This window comes from Natrix helvetica (assembly GCF_964273705.1).
Source record: "Natrix helvetica genome assembly, chromosome: 1".
In the NCBI taxonomy this organism is placed as follows: Eukaryota; Metazoa; Chordata; class Lepidosauria; order Squamata; family Natricidae; genus Natrix; species Natrix helvetica.
This window is the reverse complement of record NC_138548.1, coordinates 107,194,836-107,213,818: the sequence shown is the minus strand read 5'-3', so window position 1 is coordinate 107,213,818 and position 18,983 is coordinate 107,194,836. Positions and strand designations below refer to the sequence as shown.

General features: G+C 37.4%; 1 protein-coding gene across 1 annotated transcript in view; it reads left to right on the top strand.

The window, feature by feature from the left end:
* Positions 1-18,983, top strand: part of USH1C (USH1 protein network component harmonin) — a gene marked incomplete at its 5' end in the record, with an annotated part of 64,095 nt that overhangs the window by 39,865 nt on the left and 5,247 nt on the right. The window contains 5 exons of the mRNA XM_081935753.1: positions 9,902-9,943; positions 10,553-10,606; positions 11,790-11,889; positions 13,213-13,322; positions 16,902-16,957. Coding sequence (XP_081791879.1) covers positions 9,902-9,943; positions 10,553-10,606; positions 11,790-11,889; positions 13,213-13,322; positions 16,902-16,957 — 362 coding nt within the window. The remainder of the gene's footprint in view (positions 1-9,901; positions 9,944-10,552; positions 10,607-11,789; positions 11,890-13,212; positions 13,323-16,901; positions 16,958-18,983) is intronic.

The following is an 18,983-nucleotide window of genomic DNA, read 5'->3' as shown; positions in this document are numbered from 1 at the left end:
GTATAGTAAGAATAAAGATACCATGTACATTGGAGTTTTAGTTAGGATACAAACTGAATAAACTAAGCTTTCTATATTGTAAAATTTAGCATTGTATTAATATCTCCAGGGACTCAGTGGCTAAAATGCTAAGCTCGTCGATCAGAAAGGTCAGCAGTTCAATGGTTTGAATCCTAGCGCTGTGTGACAGAGTGACCTCCCATTACTTGTCCCAGTTTCTGCCAACCTAGCAGTTCAAAAGCATGTAAAATGCAAGTAGAAAAATAGGAACAACCTTTGGTGGGAAGGTAACAGTGTTCTGTGCATCTTTGGCGTTTAGTCATGCCGGCCACATGACGACGGAGACATCTTCGGACAGCACTGGCTCTTCGTCTTTGAAAGGGAGATGAGCACCACCCCCTAGAGTTGGAAATGACTAGCACATATGTGTGAAGGGAACCTTTACCTTTACCTATTAATATCTATGTGGAATTAGGCAAGCAGAAAAGTAAAATGAAAATAAAATAGAATGCAGAAATAAAATAGAAAATGAAAATAGAATGAAAGGTTTTTTATATTTATCAATTAGACCATTTCTTTTTCTTTCCATAAACAGTTGAAGGATCATTTTTATGTCATTTAAGACTATCTTACCAGTAAAGTAAAAAAAATGGCAATTAAAAAATAAGCATTAATTGACTAAAGTTCCCCACTAAAATACTTCTCATTATGTCATTTTAATTTGAAAAATTAGCATTATCACCCAATTTATGAGATTGTGGTTTACCATTTCTAGGTGTAGACTTTCAGATTGTTTTTATTCAGTTCATTCAGTTATAATTAACAGCACAGCTAAGTAATTTGAATGCTTTCAATAATTAATGATTTATCACCTCAAGGTTGCTATGGTTGGCAAATATTTGGTTTGCATTTTTCAATTGCCAGTTGTAATCAGAAATAGTTTGCTTTGTCAAGATGGATATTACTAGATTACTAGATAAATTCTGAATTTATTTTCCAGTTTCAGATATTGATTGAGGTCAATGGAAGCTTTCTTCTAGGTTTAGCTTTGTAGTAAAGTAGATTGCTTCTAAGGAACATAACATAAATACACCATCTGTTCCTCACCTGCTGCCTTTCACAGTTATTAAACACAACAAGCTTGGAGGGAACAGTCTTTCATGGATGCCAACTGTTTTTTTGTCCTCCTAAGCTTAATTTCATAAGATGATGATATTTTTCCTCCTGGGCTTGGAAATAATAGAGAGAAGATTTGACAAAATTGTGGATTTTACTTAATCTTAATTGGATGAGGGAATAAATGGGGAACTCATCAAATTTGCAGATGACACCAAGCTGGCAGGAATAGCCAACACTCCAGAAGATAGGCTCAAGATACAGAAAGATCTTGACAAACTTGAACATTGGGCACTATCTAATAAAATGAAATTCAATGGTGAAAAGAGTAAGGTTCTACATTTAGGCAAAAAACCCGAAATGCACAGGTACAGTATAGGTGGTACCGTGCTCAATAGTAGTAACTGTGAGAGGGATCTTGGAGTCCTAGTGGAGAACCATTTAAATATGAGCCAGCAGTGTGCAGCAGCTGCCAAAAAAGCCAACACAGTTCTAGGCTGCACCAACAGAGGGATAGAATCAAGATCACGTGAAGTGTTAATACCACTTTATAATGCCTTGGTAAGGCCACACTTGGAATACTGCATTCAGTTTTGGTCGCCACGATGTAGAAAAGATGTGGAGACTCTAGAAAGGGTGCAGAGAAGAGCAACAAAGATGATTAGGGGACTGGAGACTAAAACATATGAAGAATGATTGCAGGAACTGGGTATGTCTAGTTTAACAGAAAGAAGGACTAGGGGAGACATGATAGCAGTGTTCCAATATCTCAGGGGTTGCCACAAAGAAAAGGGAGTCAAACTATTTTCCAAAGCACCTGAGGCAATGGGTGGAAACTAATCAAAGAGAGAAGCAACTTAGAACTGAGGAGAAACTTCCTGACAGTTAGAACAATTAATCAGTGGAACAGCTTGCCTCCAGAAGTTGTGAATGCCCCAACACTGGAAGTCTTTAAGAAGATGTTGGATAGCCAATTGTCTGAAATGGTATAGGGTTTCCTGCCTAGGCAGGGGGTTGGACTAGAAGACCTCCAAGGTCCCTTCCAACTCTGCTATTGTATTGTATTGTATTGTATTGTATTGTATTGTATTGTATTGTATTGTATTGTATTGTATTGTATTGTATTGTATTGTATTGTAATCTTGTAAAATGTTACAAGGAGTGGGGCTTCTCCAGGCAGCTCAAATTCTCATTCTGCATACGCTTGCTTGGTTATTTCCTCATTAACTCTGCTTCTCCCTGTCCTGCATGAAGTTTTGTTACTCAGAATAAGGTTTCCTAGCATACTCTACTTCTTCCTGTGTGTGCATATTTATATATCATAATGACTGGATTAGAAGAGATCATAGAGGTCTTTAGTTCAACACCCTGCTTGATGCAATATCTACTACTGTATCTCTGAGAGATGAGCATCTGCCCTCTATTTGGAGACTCTAATCTATCTAATCTCTATACATGTTTATTAGGACACAGGAAGTCAAGTTTGCTATTTTGTTTTTATTCTGTCATCATTCGAATTCTTCCCAAGTACCTAGGAAGTTGTAATGTATTGATGTATATACGTGTAGATGCAAGCAACATGACCTTTTGCAACTGACAAATGGAAATTTTGTAAATGGGCAGTTTTTCAAAGTGTCATCCAAGGCTTTGGTTTGGCACCTAGAGGGCTGATAACCACTGGCACTACCAGTAGTTATCAATACATTGAGCGCCTACCCAAAAATAATATTATATTTATATAATATATGTACAATATAATGATGTACATTATATTTATATAAAAGTTGTTATATATAATTAATTATATTATTAAATACTTAAATTATAATCTGTTCACAACAATGTAGTTACAGCTGCCAGTTCCTTATCTGGCATTGGCCAGCTAAGGAATTAATAAATGAATGTACATTAATAAGGAATTATTAATAATTTAAAATAAATTAATATTCTCTCCAATTCCCAATGACTGGGCAATTTATCCATGAGTAATCGAAGTAGACTCTATATCAACTGCTTGCTCCCCTGATAGAGTTCCTCATAGATGGCTCCATGCCTGATTTGTAAGACAAAACTCCATTTGACTCTTGCCATGTTGGAAAACTTCATTTTTCTTTCCCACTCCATAAATGTCCTTATGCCAGAGGTGGTATTCAGCAGGTTCTGACCAGTTCTGAAGAACCAGTAGCAGAAATTTTGAGTAGTTTGGAGAACTCGTAAATACCACCAACCGGTAAAAACTGGTACCACCCCATCTATTTTCTGCCTCCCGAGTCCCTGCTGATTGGGAGGGAATGGAGATTTTATAGTATTCTTCCCCTGCCATGCCCACCAAGCCATGCCTACCAAGCCAAGCCACACCCACCAAGCCTCACCCACAGAACCCAAAAAAATTTGAATTCAGTCACTGCCTTATGCATATTTAGGATGAAAAGCTAAATTTAAAACTAAATTGGGAATGTAAAGAATACTTCTTTTCTTGAAAATATATTTGTATTATGAACATTTCAATAATAATCTAGTAGAGGGCTGTAAAGCACTGTGAAATGGTATATAAGTCTGAGGGCTATTCCTATTACAAATTTCATAAATTCTTGAATAATGTACCAGAACCTGGGCCTATTCCTATGCTTGTCAGCCAGGGGTGGGTTCCTGTCAGTTCTAACCTCTTCTATAGAAGAGGTTCCACAAATCTACTGTGCCGTTTAGAACCGGTTTCAGCTCCCTACCCCCGCCTGTCCGCACCACGCTTGCCCTGCCCGTCGCTCACTGATTGGCTGTCTCACCAATCGCCCCGCCTGCCTCTAAGAGTTCTGTCTAAACCTTCAAGTCTTAAAGCTGTCAAGTTTGAACACCCCTGGGTTTTTTTTCTAAAGGGTTAGGGGTACAAGGGTCTTGTAACTTGACAGCTTTAAAGACTTGCGTGCTTCAAATGCCAGAGTTTCTGAGCCAACATTTTGGTTGATAAGCAAGAGCGTTGTTAAGTGAGTTTCACCACATTTTACAAGTTGGCCACGCCCACCCAGTCACATGACTGCCAAGCCACTCCCACTTGGTCACATTGCCGGCAAGCCACTGCCACAAAGCAGGCTACACCTGCAGAAGAGGTTCTAAAAAATTTTGAAACCCTCCACTGTTGTCAGCCCTTGTGAGCTTACCTGACTTCTAGCTGAAACTTTCCGCAGGAAACCCATTAGGTCAGGGGTGTCAACTCTTGATACACATCATCATGTGACGTATCACAACTTCCGCCCCTTTTGCTAAAATGGGGGTGGGGTGGCCAGCATGTGATGCATCAAGTCTGTGGGCTGCGAGTTTGACACCCCTGCATTAGGTGACTGATGGCCATTGTTTTAATTTCCCAAATGCTTCAGGGGACCTGGACAGAAGGAACATATTAGCTAGACTTAGATTCTTTATGCTGGTCAAAGCAGAGCTCCAGAGAATGAAAGAAATAAGTCAGTAATAAATTCAATCAGATTATTGGAGATCCTGTAGTTTTCTCAGAATATCACATCCTAACCTCTTTGATATTTTTGCTGATGAAAACAGTATCAAAAAAGCTTAATCTGCAATTTAAATAGCTTCCCCCCCCCTGATTTTATTTATAGCTCTTCAAATAGTTTAAAGCAGGAAAATGAGCTACTGTTTCAATTTAGGTATAGCTTCATCAGCACATTTAACTTAAGTTACTATTCTAACACACTAGCTGAGAGACTGTTATCCAGCCTCACTTCTTTACCATTGCCATTCTGAATTTAAAGTTCTTATATTATTTTCCTGGCCATAGCATGCTCCAGACTCATGTTATGAAATGATATGTGGAACTGATAAGGATAAATCTGCTGTAAGAAATTGAATCTGCTCTAAGGCTCTATTACAGTCTCACATTAATGAAATGAAACTAGCTAGCCCATTTTATGCAAAGCAGACAATGAAAAATGCATCCAGTTATTCAAAATGAGCTTCTGAAAACACAGCTATAATTTTATTTTCAATAAGCCATTGTGAAATATTTCCAAATAATATAATTGTTTTTAACTGGACAATTTTTTAGCTAGTGTATCAGAGGTGGGTTCCTACTGGTTTGGACTGGTTCAGCCCAACCAGTAGTAACCTGGTGGCCTGGGTCACAGGAACTGGCAGCGTCCCAGGCCTGCCATTCCCCCCAACTGGTTCTCTCAGCAGCACTGTAGGTACCGCCATCTTGTTTTTGCCTTCTGCACATGTGCAGAGCAATTTTTGTTGCACTGTGCATGTGCGCGCAGTGCGCAACAAGTGTGTGCGGTGCATCCCTGAGCAACCTGGTAGTAGCAGCAGCCGGAAATCCCCCCCCCCTAGTGTATATGCTGTCAGCAACAGCTTTGGCCACTGTTAGTCTTTAGTTTGTACCTCGTACATATTATGCTAATATTATGCTGTATTCTATGGTGATACAGAAGGTTAACACTCATTAGATGGGTGTTCAAAAATTTGCAAAGTTGCTGAAACCATGGCTGGAAGGGCTTCAGTGCTTCTGAAAAGGATATAATTAAAATGCTTATGCTTCTATAATAAATAGTTGGATATGCAATTAGAATAAATTCTGTGATGGCAGTATTTGGCAAATTTTGATTGGATGGTAAAAATACAATTTCAAGACGTTGCTAAATAAGATACTTAATTTGGAAGTGTGCGGAAGTTTGGTGTAATGGTCAAAGGTGCTGGATTGGAAGCCTAAAGACTGTAAGTTCTTATTCTCTGTTCGGTATGAAAGCTCCCTGAATAACTTTGATCTAATCATTTTCTCTCGACCCAGGCAATAGCAAACTATTTCTGAAAAGATGGCCAAGAAAACTGCAGTGATTTGTTCAAGCTTATATATGCCTTTGAGTTAGCCTTATTTCTGTCTTCTTTAGAGATTCTTCTTACAGGACAGCCTGATATTAATGGTGGAAGAAGAATTCAGTTAAACATAGATGGTTGTAACCAGCTTCTTACCTTCCCTTTCTAGGGCTCTTCCCAAGAAAAGTTGGAATAGTCCAGAAGAGCTGGCTTTTGTAACCATCATCTATTTGCCTATCCACAGTTCTGAAAACCATGTACATCCTACAGGATTGTTTTTTCCAGTAATTCCAATTACCCTAACTTTGAATAGAGAAATAGAATATGTAAAATTGAAGAACATTTAAATGCATGTGAGCATGAAGGAGTGGAGGGATGCATATCTAATGAACTGGCTGGTAATTCAGTGAGCTGTTTTTCTTTCTTTTCAGCCTCAAGAGATGTTTAAAAGGATGGTGGTTTACAATTCATCATTTAAAACTAACAAAAAACAAGTAAAATCCTATTTCCTTTTTGCATATGTGTGTGATATTAGTGAGCTGACTCAGTTTTATCTTTTGTTTCTGTCTCATAATATTAATATAAAAATGCAAATAGCAAGCTTTGTTTTCTTTCCCCAATGAATGCATGCAGTTCTGCTACATTATGAAAAAGCTGGCTATGAATACAAAAAGATCTGATGCTGTAAATTCTTCAGTCATTTGATATTACTAGTGACTCTTAGACCTTTTCATTCAAATATAACATAACATAAGGAATATGGATATTTTTTCCATTCAATTCTATCTTATTTCTACTGGATCCTTTCTTGAAATTAATTGATATCATTCAGAAAATGTGGTTTGGTAATAAATGAGGAAAGTGATGGATTGCGTGAATGCCCATAGAATGGCCAAGGTAGCATCAATGAGTTCTCAAATTAGTAAATTTGTTTGCCAGTGGTTGTAATTAAGGTTGGATTTTGTAAAAGAGTATATTTTGTTTTAATCTTAGCTTTTCTAGTATTCTTACTTAATTGTCAAAGAATGCTTAGATTGTTTTTTCAAAGACGGTCAAAGGTTTAGTGGTGTAGGCTTTCATGGCTAATATCTGTTGGGCAATGCTGGACTTCAGGGTTTTGTAAAGAGGGTCTAGAAAATAGATTTCCTGATGTTTCACCAGCAACTGTGGCTGCCATATACAGAGGTTTGTGCTAAGCAGACCACAGGGATTGGGACATGTTTAAAGAAGCTGTAACAGATAACTAACATATAAACATAGAGAAGTATTCCAGCACTGTATCTGCATATATTCAAAAGTGCATTGAGGTTGCCTGAGTCCTTAAAAACATTGTTGTGAGGGATAATGAAAAACCATGGTTGACATATGAGATTCGCAAGATGTCAAAAGCATAGAATGTGGCTTTTAAATCTGATGGCACTTAGAACAGCCAGCGCTCATTTGAAAAGTGCCATAAAAAGAGCTGAGTAAAGCCATTGTAAGAAAGTTAGAACTTTTTTCAGTACCCGACGAACTCCAGATGTATGTGGCAAGGAATCCAGGCCATTACAGATTATAAGGTGGCTCCATCGAGTTGCAAGGATGACACAAAGTTTATAAATGAACACATTTTTGGAATAAGACCCCTGCAAGGAAAGCTGTGCCCCATCCTGATGAGCAAGTGCTTAGCTTTGATGTTGCCTTGATCCAAAGGATATTGTGGAAAGTTTACATTTGGAAGGCAGCAGACCCAGATAATATTCCCGGGTGTGTTCTTAGGGAATGTGCAGATGAGCTGGCTTGTGTTTCTTACAGATATTTTCAATCTTTCATTCCAGCAAGCAGGGGTCCCATCATGGTTTTTTTTGGCCAGTGCCAAAAAAGTCTACAATTATGGGTCTCTGTGATTGCCGTCCGGTTGCACTTACATCCATCATTATGAAATGTTTTGAGAGGTGATAAAGGACATTTATTGTATTTAGTCTCCCTCCAGCATTTGACTCACTTCAGTTTTTTACCATCCAAATCATTCCACAGAGGATGCTATTTCTTGTGTTCTCCATCTGAGCTTGGCGCCCTTAGAGGAAATAAATACTCATCTGTGAATGCTGTTTGTCTACTTCAGTTTGGCATTTAATACAATTGTCCCTCAGCATCTAGTAGACAAACTGGGTCGTTTAGGCTTTAATACTCCTTTATGCAACTGGATTCTTGATTTTCTTATTGAGAGGCCCCAGTATTAACGAATTGGGTCAAATATTTCTAACAATATTTTCTTGAGCACAGGTTCTCCTCAGGGCTGTGTGCTAAGTGTGCTGTTCACCCTGTTGACCCATGACTATTGTACTAGGTTTGTCACCAACTCTCAGTGAAGTATGCGGATGATACCACAATGGTGGGCCTTATTCAGGACAACAATGAGGATGCTTACCACAAGGAGGTAGAGGGTTTGGTGAACTGGTGTAATAAAAACAGCCTTGCTTTAAAAGTTGGAAAAACTAGAGATCATTGTCGATTTCAGAAAATGCAGGCATAGCGATGCATGTCTAGATATTAATAATTTACCTGTGTAGGTGGTTAGCCGTGTCAAGTTTCTGGGTATGCAACTAATGAGTAGGCTGTCTTTGTCACTCAACAGTGAGACATTGGTGAAGCGACCACAGTAGCACCTGAATTTATGTGTTGCATGAGAAAAATACATCTTCCTTTCCTCGTCCTTACCACTTTCTATAGAGGGACGATCGAGAGCATCCTGTCATATTGCATTACACTCTGGTTTGGAAGCATTACTGCTTTGGACAGGAAGGCAGTGCAGAAAATGATGAGAGGCAGAGAAGATTATTGGCAGTTCACTTCCACCTGTCCAGGACATGCATATAACTGATGCTTGACCAGGGTCCACTGGAACACTACACACTCTCGCCACAACCTGTTTTCCTTGTTACTTTCTGGGAGGAGGCTTCGTAGTAGCCAGAGCAGAACATCCAGATTCAGTCACAGTTTTGTTCTATAAAGTATCAAGCTTCCTCTTTCTTATATGTATTCAAGTGATTTGTATGTATGTATTTATATGTGTAGATGTAGGTATATTTATATGTATTTGTTTTCGTATATGTATGCATTTATATGTATGTATATAGCATGTATATATGTGTGTGTTAAGTATGTGTACACTTTTGAGAACAGGCAGTGTGCTCACAGTAAAAAATGACAGTAAATCAATCACTCAATCAATCAATCAATCAATCTAACTATCATCTGTCTGTCTGTCTGTCTGTCTGTCTATCTATCTATCTATCTATCTATCTATCTATCTATCTATCTATCTATCTATCTATCTTGTGCCCCACTGATTTTATTGTAAATAGGAAGCTCAGTTATGGTATCTGTAATTGCAGCCTTTTAAATATAGCAGTAAACTAAAATTTTAGCACAAGGATTCCAGCCACAGTTATGTCATAACATAGTTTAATTCTTTGCCTAGGAAGTCCAGTGGAGCAAAGCAGCTGAGCTGTGAAACAGGATGTTTTATGTTTCACAGATTTTAAAATGTTTGTTTGCTACAGAAGATTGTTGATGAGTTAAATAAATATGCTTTACAAATGCTTTCTACTTTGTGTTTCTCGTGACAGTCAGCAGCCCAATGTCCTGCTTTTAATTCCCACATGTTCTACTCTAATTATGCCAGAGGAGTACAAAGGTCTTAATCAACATTTATCTAGCCCATGACCTTCACATTGGATGGATTAAAATAAATAAAATAAATCTAAATGTGAAGGCCAAATTCAGGAAACCTTCAGATTAAATTGTCTAATTCATGTGTTCTAAAAGATAGATCTAACCTTAAAAGCTTGCATGATTTAATGTCAGGAAGAACATACAATTTATCTCTTTCTTTCTGTCTTCTTTCTTACTTCTTTCATTTAATCACTATTTTTATTTAGAACCTACTATGCATGTATTTGATTGCCAAACTTATTTTCAGGGCTTCCAAAAATATGTGGAGGACTTTGATCCCTACACCATGGTAAGAAGTGTAAATTCTAAGTGACCAAGGGGGGAGGGCCTATGGCTTAGTGGTAACAGTGCATGCTGAACATCCCACATCCAGTATGTGGTACCTACCCAAGAAAAAGCCTTGCTTGGTTAGATGAAAATCCTGCCAATCCAGCTGGAAAAACCTGCTGATCCACCTGGGTGACATAGTGGCTATTCCAAGTGTACCTAGGAAGTTATCAAATAGGATACAAAATGTATACTTTTTCAGCATTGATGAAATTGTTATTAAAACAATTGTTTTAATAGTAATTGTTATTAAAACATATTCCCTTTGCTTCACTTCCTTTTACCATTTCTCCTATTATTTAACACATTTTCCACATCATCCATATTTTTATACTATTCTGTAAGATTCCCCTTTATTCACCTTCTGAGGTAAAAATGCCACCAAATTGTAATATTTCCTTATAGGAAGGTGACTTTGATTCAGTAATTTTGGTTCAAGGCGGATGGACAAACCCTTGATATCAATACTGAGATACATGGACTAATGAATGATATCAGTGTAAGGCAGGATCTATGTATTTCCCTTTCTGTAATAGAGATTGGTTACTGACATTTGTTTAATTTTGTTTAGTTTTCACCAGAGCAGATTATGGGAAAAGATGTACGTCTACTTCATATAAAAAAGGTATTGTTTATGATGGAAGAATGACATTGTACTGTAACTACTACATTCAGTAGAGGAATTCCATTTCACAAAATTCAGAAATGAGCCTTCCCACTGAAAACATAAACACTGAAAATTAAGCTCTGATCTCAGTTGCAGCTATGATACATTTACTCTTGTATTATGAAGGACAGCTTCATTTTGCAGCTTAGTTGTTTCTTCGTTCATTGGCTTTGAGTCGAATCAAATCTTTTTTACAGGCGTAGACCAGCTTGTTAGCATGAAATATTATGCTATTGAAAGAAAAAGCAAACAAAATCTATGAGGTGAGTGAGCAAGCACAGATAAAGTGTCCATACATGCAGTATGTGGGTGACAGATGAACACATGAATACATGTCTGTAATTCCACAATTTAATACTCATTCATTGACACTTCACTGAGGTTGAGAACACTGGGAGAACCTTTTAAATCTGGGGTGTCAAACTCACAGCATCCCGGCGTCGTCACGGAACGTATCAGGACTATTTTTCCTTTCATTAAACCAGGCATGGGCATGGCCAGAGCATGATGCCTCCGGTCCATGGGCCGGGAGTTTGACAGCCATGTTCTAAGTGAACCTGTCTGATCTTAGGAAATTCTTTACATGTTCACTTACCAATACTTCTGTCTTTTGAAAAATGGATAGATGCATTGTGCAATAAAGCCTTTTCAGTGATGATGCATTGTTCATAGAGTATCTTTCTCAGATGGCAGAAGAATGGTCAAACCATTCTTTAGCTATTGGACAATTAGCTAAGATTCTTTTTTTTCTTCCCTCTGAGGCTTTTATTCGCATTTAGGTTGCTGTGCTTGTTCCTTGTGACTTAATAAGGTTTTAAATATTGGTTAACACTGCTGACTGTGTTATTTTCATTTATCCTTTCTAGTGTTTTTTATTATAAATTTTATTGTAAACCTTGATATCATTTTCACAGAAAAGTATACATATAGATTATACCCACTAGTCTATCTACCAGTGGAACTATGTAAATCAGTGCCCCCTTTACCTATAAACCTTTAATTCCATATCTGGTTTAGAGCAAGAAGGGGAACTCATTTTTTTAAGTTCATAACAGAAAATTAACTATGAAAGTACATAATGTTTAATTCAAGGAACATAAATACTGTATATTCTTTTTTCCCCCCCCAAACTCTTTAATAGGAAGGATCATTAGACCTTGCAGTAGAAGGTGGCATTGATTCCCCAGTTGGAAAAGTAGTGGTGTCTGCTATTTATGAGGGTGGTGCTGCAGACAAACATGGTGGGTATTTGCTTAGAAAATGGAATATAAGGCATCTGAACCCTTGTAAAATAAAGTTAGCTTTAAGTAGGCATTTTCCAGAAGTGCAAATTATATCCTCAGATTGGCGTATCCTCAAATTATATCTTCAGATTGGAAATTTATTTCTAAAATATTTACACTTAAATTAAGAAAAGTATTTACAGTTCTCTCCAGTTTTCTGAATGCTCGGGAAAAATTATAGTGAGAACAAAGTTGCATGTTCTAATTTGTTGGTGCATTGGGAAATGATTAATTCTTCCTGTCATGTGTTCTTCTAACTGCTCAAATATCAAAATGTTTAACAAAATGTAGATGTCTCAATAATGTATATATGTATTTAAGATAGGCACCAATATAAAAGTTTACAAAATAAAATGTGCCATTTTAGAACATAACACCAGTTACCCTTGCCTTCATCTGTTCCCTAAATAACCTTTAACAATATTGCTATTGTGGTGTCTGGTAAAATAAATGAGATTGAAACACTAATATGTTTTAATGTTCATTATTATCTCAGAATGAAGATTAATAAGAACCACATATGATAAAGGGCATAATTAAATAAGGACAGTGTCATATGTCATAATTTAACATTGTTATAATTCAATTTTAGATGCCTCTTATAGAAAAAAATGACTGTTTACAGAAAAGTATTTCTTGTGCAGCTAAACAAATGCCTTATACAGCTATTTTATCTTTTTTTTGTGGAAGAAGAAAAAATCAGAGCAGAACAAAACAGATATATAGGACGGTTAGAAGTAATAAATGTTACTTTGCATGCAGACACTAGTTATCTCTATTTTTATTATTACATTCATTCTGAAAAGTGTTTTAGTAATTAGAGTATCAGACAGTAATGTTGGAGATTGAGGTTGAAATCCATAACCAGCCATGACATTCAATGGAAGATTAGGGGCCAATCTCTCATCCTAGCCTACCTCTCAGGTATGATAAATATAATCTTATTTGGAGGAAGGTTTGAATGTAATAAAAAACTTCAGCTTGCCTCCAGAGGTTGTGAATGCCCCAACACTGGAAGTCTTTAAGAAGATGTTGGATAGCTATTTGTCTGAAACGGTATAGGGTTTCCTGCCTAGGCAGGGGGTTGGACTAGAAGACCTCCAAGGTCCCTTCCAACTCTACTATTGTATTGTATTGTATTATTGTATTATAATATATATACAGTTTATAAAAATCTTGCATGCTCTCCAGATCTTACTATTCGGATTCTCATTTTCTATTTCAGTTAAAGAAAGATAATACAGATTTGCTTGTTCCTTTGCCCTTTATTTCCTTTATCAGGAGGTATTGTGAAAGGAGATGAAATAATGGCTGTAAATGGCAAGATTTTATTGGATGCTAAGCTGGATGAAGCTCGGGCAGCTCTTGAGAAAGCATGGATTGTGGGAGGGGTAAGTTGGAAGGGATGAGTCTCATCTCAAAATTACATATCAGATAGCCGTTTTTCCCAGAAAGTGGCAATAAATAATTTCTAGCCTACTGATAAATGTATGTTAAAAATTAACAACTCTTAAAGCTATTATACAGGATAGCTCCAGGAATGGTATACGTAGAGGAATAGTAACAAACATAGGGACAATCTAACTCTTAACAAACAAACAGTTCGAAAACAAGCAACTGCAAGTAGATAAATAGGTACCAAGTAATAGCATTCTGTGCACCTTGGCATGTAGTCATGCTGGCCACATGACCACAGAAGCATCTTTGGACCATGCTGGCTCCCTTGACTAAGAAACAAAGATGAGCAGCATTTTCTGGGCAAACTTTTTTTATTATCATCTTAAAACCCTGTAATGAAACAATGAAATATGAAACACGACTTTGCTAAGTAAGCATGGATATTATTAGCAGTCATTGCATTTTAATAAAAAATGGTTATTTTAATTATTTTTCAAAATAAAAAATATTGTTACCAAATTGCAAGAAAGATTGGATAAATAATGAAATAATTGATGGTGTGCAAAAAATACGTGTCAAATAGTCAAATTCCTTTTTTCAATGAAGAAGAAAAAGTTCACATGGCCAGTTAAGAACTGATTTATTTAAACATGAAAGCTATAATATATGCAGAATAATTCAGCATTATTTCCATCCCATCTATGCGTCAGAAAAAATTCCCAATGATAGCCATGTGGCTCATCTTTTACATATATTCATATATTATTTCTCAAATAATATATTCTGCATGGACTAGAAATTGCTCTTGACAAAGGAGAGAGAGAGATTGTAAATTGCTTCATTTCTGTTTAAGCAAAATGCTTCAGGCATATAATCCATTCTTTTAGTATTCCTAAATGTGTGTCAGTACATTGTATGCTCGTCTGACTTGGTGGGATGCTTATGATGAAAGACTGAAAGGATTAGTGAACAATGCAAGAGAGATGAAAGCTTCTGAATATGGGACAAGGCATTTTTAGTAGCACCGAAAGTGGATCTTGAGGGGAAATGAAAGAAACTGGAGTGAAGAAAACCTATAAATCCTACTTGCAAAATGATTAACCTCCCAAATGGAATACAAAAGGGATTTAAGGAAAGAAGACATGAAAGCTGTTTTAAACATGATGTGAAATATGAAAAGGATGCTTGGTGGAAATAAAAAGCAAAAGGGGCACCGGTTGAGAAAAAACTGTATTACAGAATAAGTGAGAGAAGGATATTGGATAGTAAAAAAGATATTAGCCAGACAGCAAGGAACAACTAAGATCAGTGCTGTCAAACTCGCAGCCCCCAGGCCAGATGTGTCACATGCTGTCCAAGCCCATGCCCGATTTAGCGAAGGGGAAAAAAGTTGTAATGCATCACGTGATGACACTTCTGACTTAGATTAAATGAAGTAGAGAGAAATTACTTCTTTATTGGAGGAAATAAATTTTACTGAAATTGACAAAGTGAGCTAAATAAGGAGCCTCCCGTGGAGTGAATGGAAGTGCAAATAAGAGCTATGAAATTGGGATGAGAGAATGTAAAGAGTATTTTAGAGTTTTGTGTGAGGGAGTGAATGTTAAGAACAGGTTAGAGATTTGTGTAGAAATGATGGTGATGCAAGTAGACCTTGCTAAGCAACCACTGTTGAGACCAGCAACAGTGCCATGGTGACTAACCAGAAAATCACATAATCGTGACAGGCTTATAACCTCACCTCTCATTTAGTTGTTAAATGAGCCACTGAAGTCATAAGGGAGACATGACATGATTGTGACTTATGTAAGTCTATCTGCTTAACTCTGCTTGTCACAAGCTAGTTGGGAAGCAGGCATATATGAATGATCATATGAGTGTGAGATACTGCAGTGGTCATAAATGTGTACTAATTGCAAAGTGCCTGAATGTAAATGTGAGGATTGGTTGCAAAGCTTTTTTTTTTACACCGTGTAGATTTGAATGGTTACTAAATGAGGCAGTTGGTAAGCAAGGAGTAATCAAAGAGAGACATTAAAATGAAAGTTATAAATGTTAGTGTCCAGGAAAAAAAGGATAAAAAGAGATGATTAATGTTATAAAATAATGTAGATGATTCATTTAGAGAAAAATTAGAACAGGTTATGGAGACGTATTTGTTTAATGTGTGTATGAAAGCTGCTAAAGATTGGAAGAATGCTGTTATTATTTTCCTGCACAAAGGGAGAAGAAAAGTACCAAGGTTGAATGCAAAAACTATTGGGGGAATCGTTTGTTAAATCTGCCTATGAAAGTGTTTGGCAGAATTCTGATTAAAAAGGTATGAAAGTGACAAAATTAGCAAAATTTCAGAAGTGCACTGCAGTGCTTTTTACTGGGATGGGTGTAGAGTTACAGTTAGGATGAAGATAGAAACGTTTATTTATTTATGGCCTGTTGTGAAGAATGAATGCTTATTTTTTTAAAAAGCAAAAATGTCTGTGTGTAAGATCATACTTCTGTACATTTCGTATATAGAAATGAAAGTTGAAAGTCACAAAGAATGGGGGGCAACTAAATCCAATGGAAATAGGGATCCTTAAGAAGTATTTGTAGTAAAACAAGTAATAAGGTCAAGAATTAGTATTTTAATTAATGTAGATTGGATGCAAAAGCATAAAAGAAGTATTTTGAGTTGCTTTGGCAACCGAAAGGAAATGAATAATGATTGCATTGCAAAACACGTACTGGTAGATCAGAAAGAGGGAATTAAGAGGGAAGACTAAGAAGGCTGTACTTGAATGGAACTGATGAAACCTCAGAAGAGTGGGGTGAGAACTTCAAAAAAAGTAAAAGCAATGTATGAAGCTATGTGTGGATGTGGTCAAAAAAGCCAGCTTGAGAGCCAGTTTGGTCTAATGGTTAAAGCACCAGGCTAGAAAGCAAGAGACCATGAATTCAAGTCCCATCTTAGCCATGAAAGGCAGATGGTGACTTTGGGCCAGTTACTATCTCTCTCCCCAACTTACCTCACAGGTTGTTTTTGTGGGAAAATAAGGAGAAGGAAGATGTGTTGGATGTGTTTGCTGCTTTGAGTTATTTGTGAAAATTAGAAAGACAGGATATGAATAAATGGATGGTGTGAAGAATTATCGATAAAATTCCCTTTTATTTTTATTGCCTCATAACTGAATTAATCTGGCACAGTTAATCTTTCTGTACTTCTCATAATGCTTTTTTCCAGTGAGACTGGTCTATCAGGACAACTTGGTCTACCCAACTATGGGATGGAGCATACTGCTTCCACTTTCGCCTTTCAGCCGCAATCCAGGGGCCTTTGCAGGCAATCACTTTAACAACAAACTATTTTTGTGTTGAATTTATATTTCACCAACAAAAATTTATATGTTTACATAATATTGCTTATTCCAAAAGGGGAAAAGCAGCGGGTATGCTTACTGTTTTCTATACCACGTTTTCATAACAAGCAACCTGATTAATGAAAGGTTATATAATGAAACCATACTCTGAAGATGTAATTTTTCATTCCCTGATCATTTACATATTACATTGATTAAGCATTTCTTCCACAGGATTGGATTGACTTGGTCATTGCAGTGTCCCCTCCCAAGGATTATGATGATGAAATGTAAGATTTCTGCATTCACAGATTATCCTTTTATTCAATTTCAATTGAAGTCCTTAAGTGCTCTAGTTGTTAACCTGTTAAGCAAAATGTAGTCAAACTGGATGTATTTCAACAAAGGAAAATTAGCTATTAATCCATTTGGAAGATAGAGACATCTGAACAAACAGGATGAGAGGAAAATGTATCATTAAAAGTGTACAAGACCAGCTAGTAATGGAATACTGTAGGAAAAAAATAACTATCAAGATAGCAAGTAGAGAAACCTTTAACTTAAAGGGCAATTATACATCTGTACTTTAACAGTAGATCTCTGTAGTGTAGTTTATTTATATCGACTGAAGCCCAAACTCATGTCAGATATTGATTCTCAGTATCAATAGAAGTAGAAGATGACTCCTTGGTATCATAAATGGCACTGGCTATTATATATATATATATATATATATATATATATATATATATATATATATATATATATATGTGTGTGTGTGTGTGTGTGTGTGTGTGTGTGTGTGTGTGTGTGTGTGTGTGTGTGTGTGTGTGTGTGTGTGTGTGTGTGTGTGTGTGTGGTGTGTGTGTGTGTGTGTGTGTGTGTGTATGTATGTATGTATGTATGTATGTATGTATGTTTTCGTAGATTTTCACGGGTGTAGGTATGCTGGTTTTGTTGTATTCGGGTCTTTTCCCGTGTAAGGTTGAGATTGTCTTTGCAACGTTTCGGCAGGATCACACCTGCCATCTTCAAGCTGTGGGCTTAAAATGGGAACGGAGCTGCCGTCTTTCTGTAAGTCTTGGTGGGAGGGGATGGGGTGGTGGCTTTGTTTCAGTAAGTGGAATGATTGGTTGTGTGGTTGTATCATGATTGGTAGATTGGTGCTGATTGGTGCAGGTTGTGTGTGCATTGTTGTTTTGTATTTTAACTGCTTGGGTGGTGGGTGGTGTTCGTTTGTTGGCTAGGGCTGGTTTCCAGATGTTTGGTAGGCGGGAGGTATCATCACGTTTGTTCATGCTGTGGGGGTGTTTCTCTATTTCGATGGCTTCCATGATTATTCTCTTGTGGAGGTGTTCTGTTTTGGAGATTAACCTGGCTCCTTCAAAGTTGATTTCGTGTCCTGTAGCTTTAAGGTGCTGGAAAAGGTGCTGAATTAGCCCTAATCAGAAACAAACTCCACAGGAAAAGATTCCTACTAGACCAAACCAACCGGGACCTACTCACTCTTCACCTCAAACTCAGCAACAAAATCCACCCAGCACTCTGGGACAAATTCAAACAACTAGCCCTTTGGAGAGCAGAAAAAGAAACCTTCTATAAGACAGACAAACACTCCAACAAACTCTACAGACTAGAAAAACGACAGAAGCCTAACCCCCCTCCTCAGCAACTCATGAAACAAACAGTACACAACATATCAGACAGAACCCTCACCACAGCTGAAACCAATGTCCTTTCCAGAGGATTCAACTTTGCAGTTGCCCCTAAACGCATCCCCACTGAAGACATCATATGCGGAGTTGAAGCTACACTCATCAAAATCAACGCAGATGAAGCCAATAAAATCAGACTTGCAGTCAGCAACGTCCTTTGCTCTAGCATTCCACCCAGAAGCAACTTACAGCAACAAGAAGAAAAAGCACTCTCCAACCTGAAGAAAGACAACAACATAATCATTCTCCCAGCAGACAAAGGAAATGCCACAGTGGTGATGAACACATCTGAGTACCAAGCCAAACTATCCAACCTACTCCAAGACCCTGCTTACAAACCTATAAACACAGACCCCACCACCTACCTGGAAAAAACCACCAAATCCAAAATAAAAGCCTCTGCCATCAGTGAAGAGATCCAGCAAAGAATCATCCCCAGAGAGAAATCTTCCAGATGCCCCAAACTCTATGGACTCCCCAAGATACACAAAGAAGGAACACCACTCAGACCCATAGTCAGCTCCATAGGCTCACCTCTACAGAACCTTGCCAAATTCCTCGCCAAACAACTCCAACCCTACGCAGAATCCATCACCTCAAA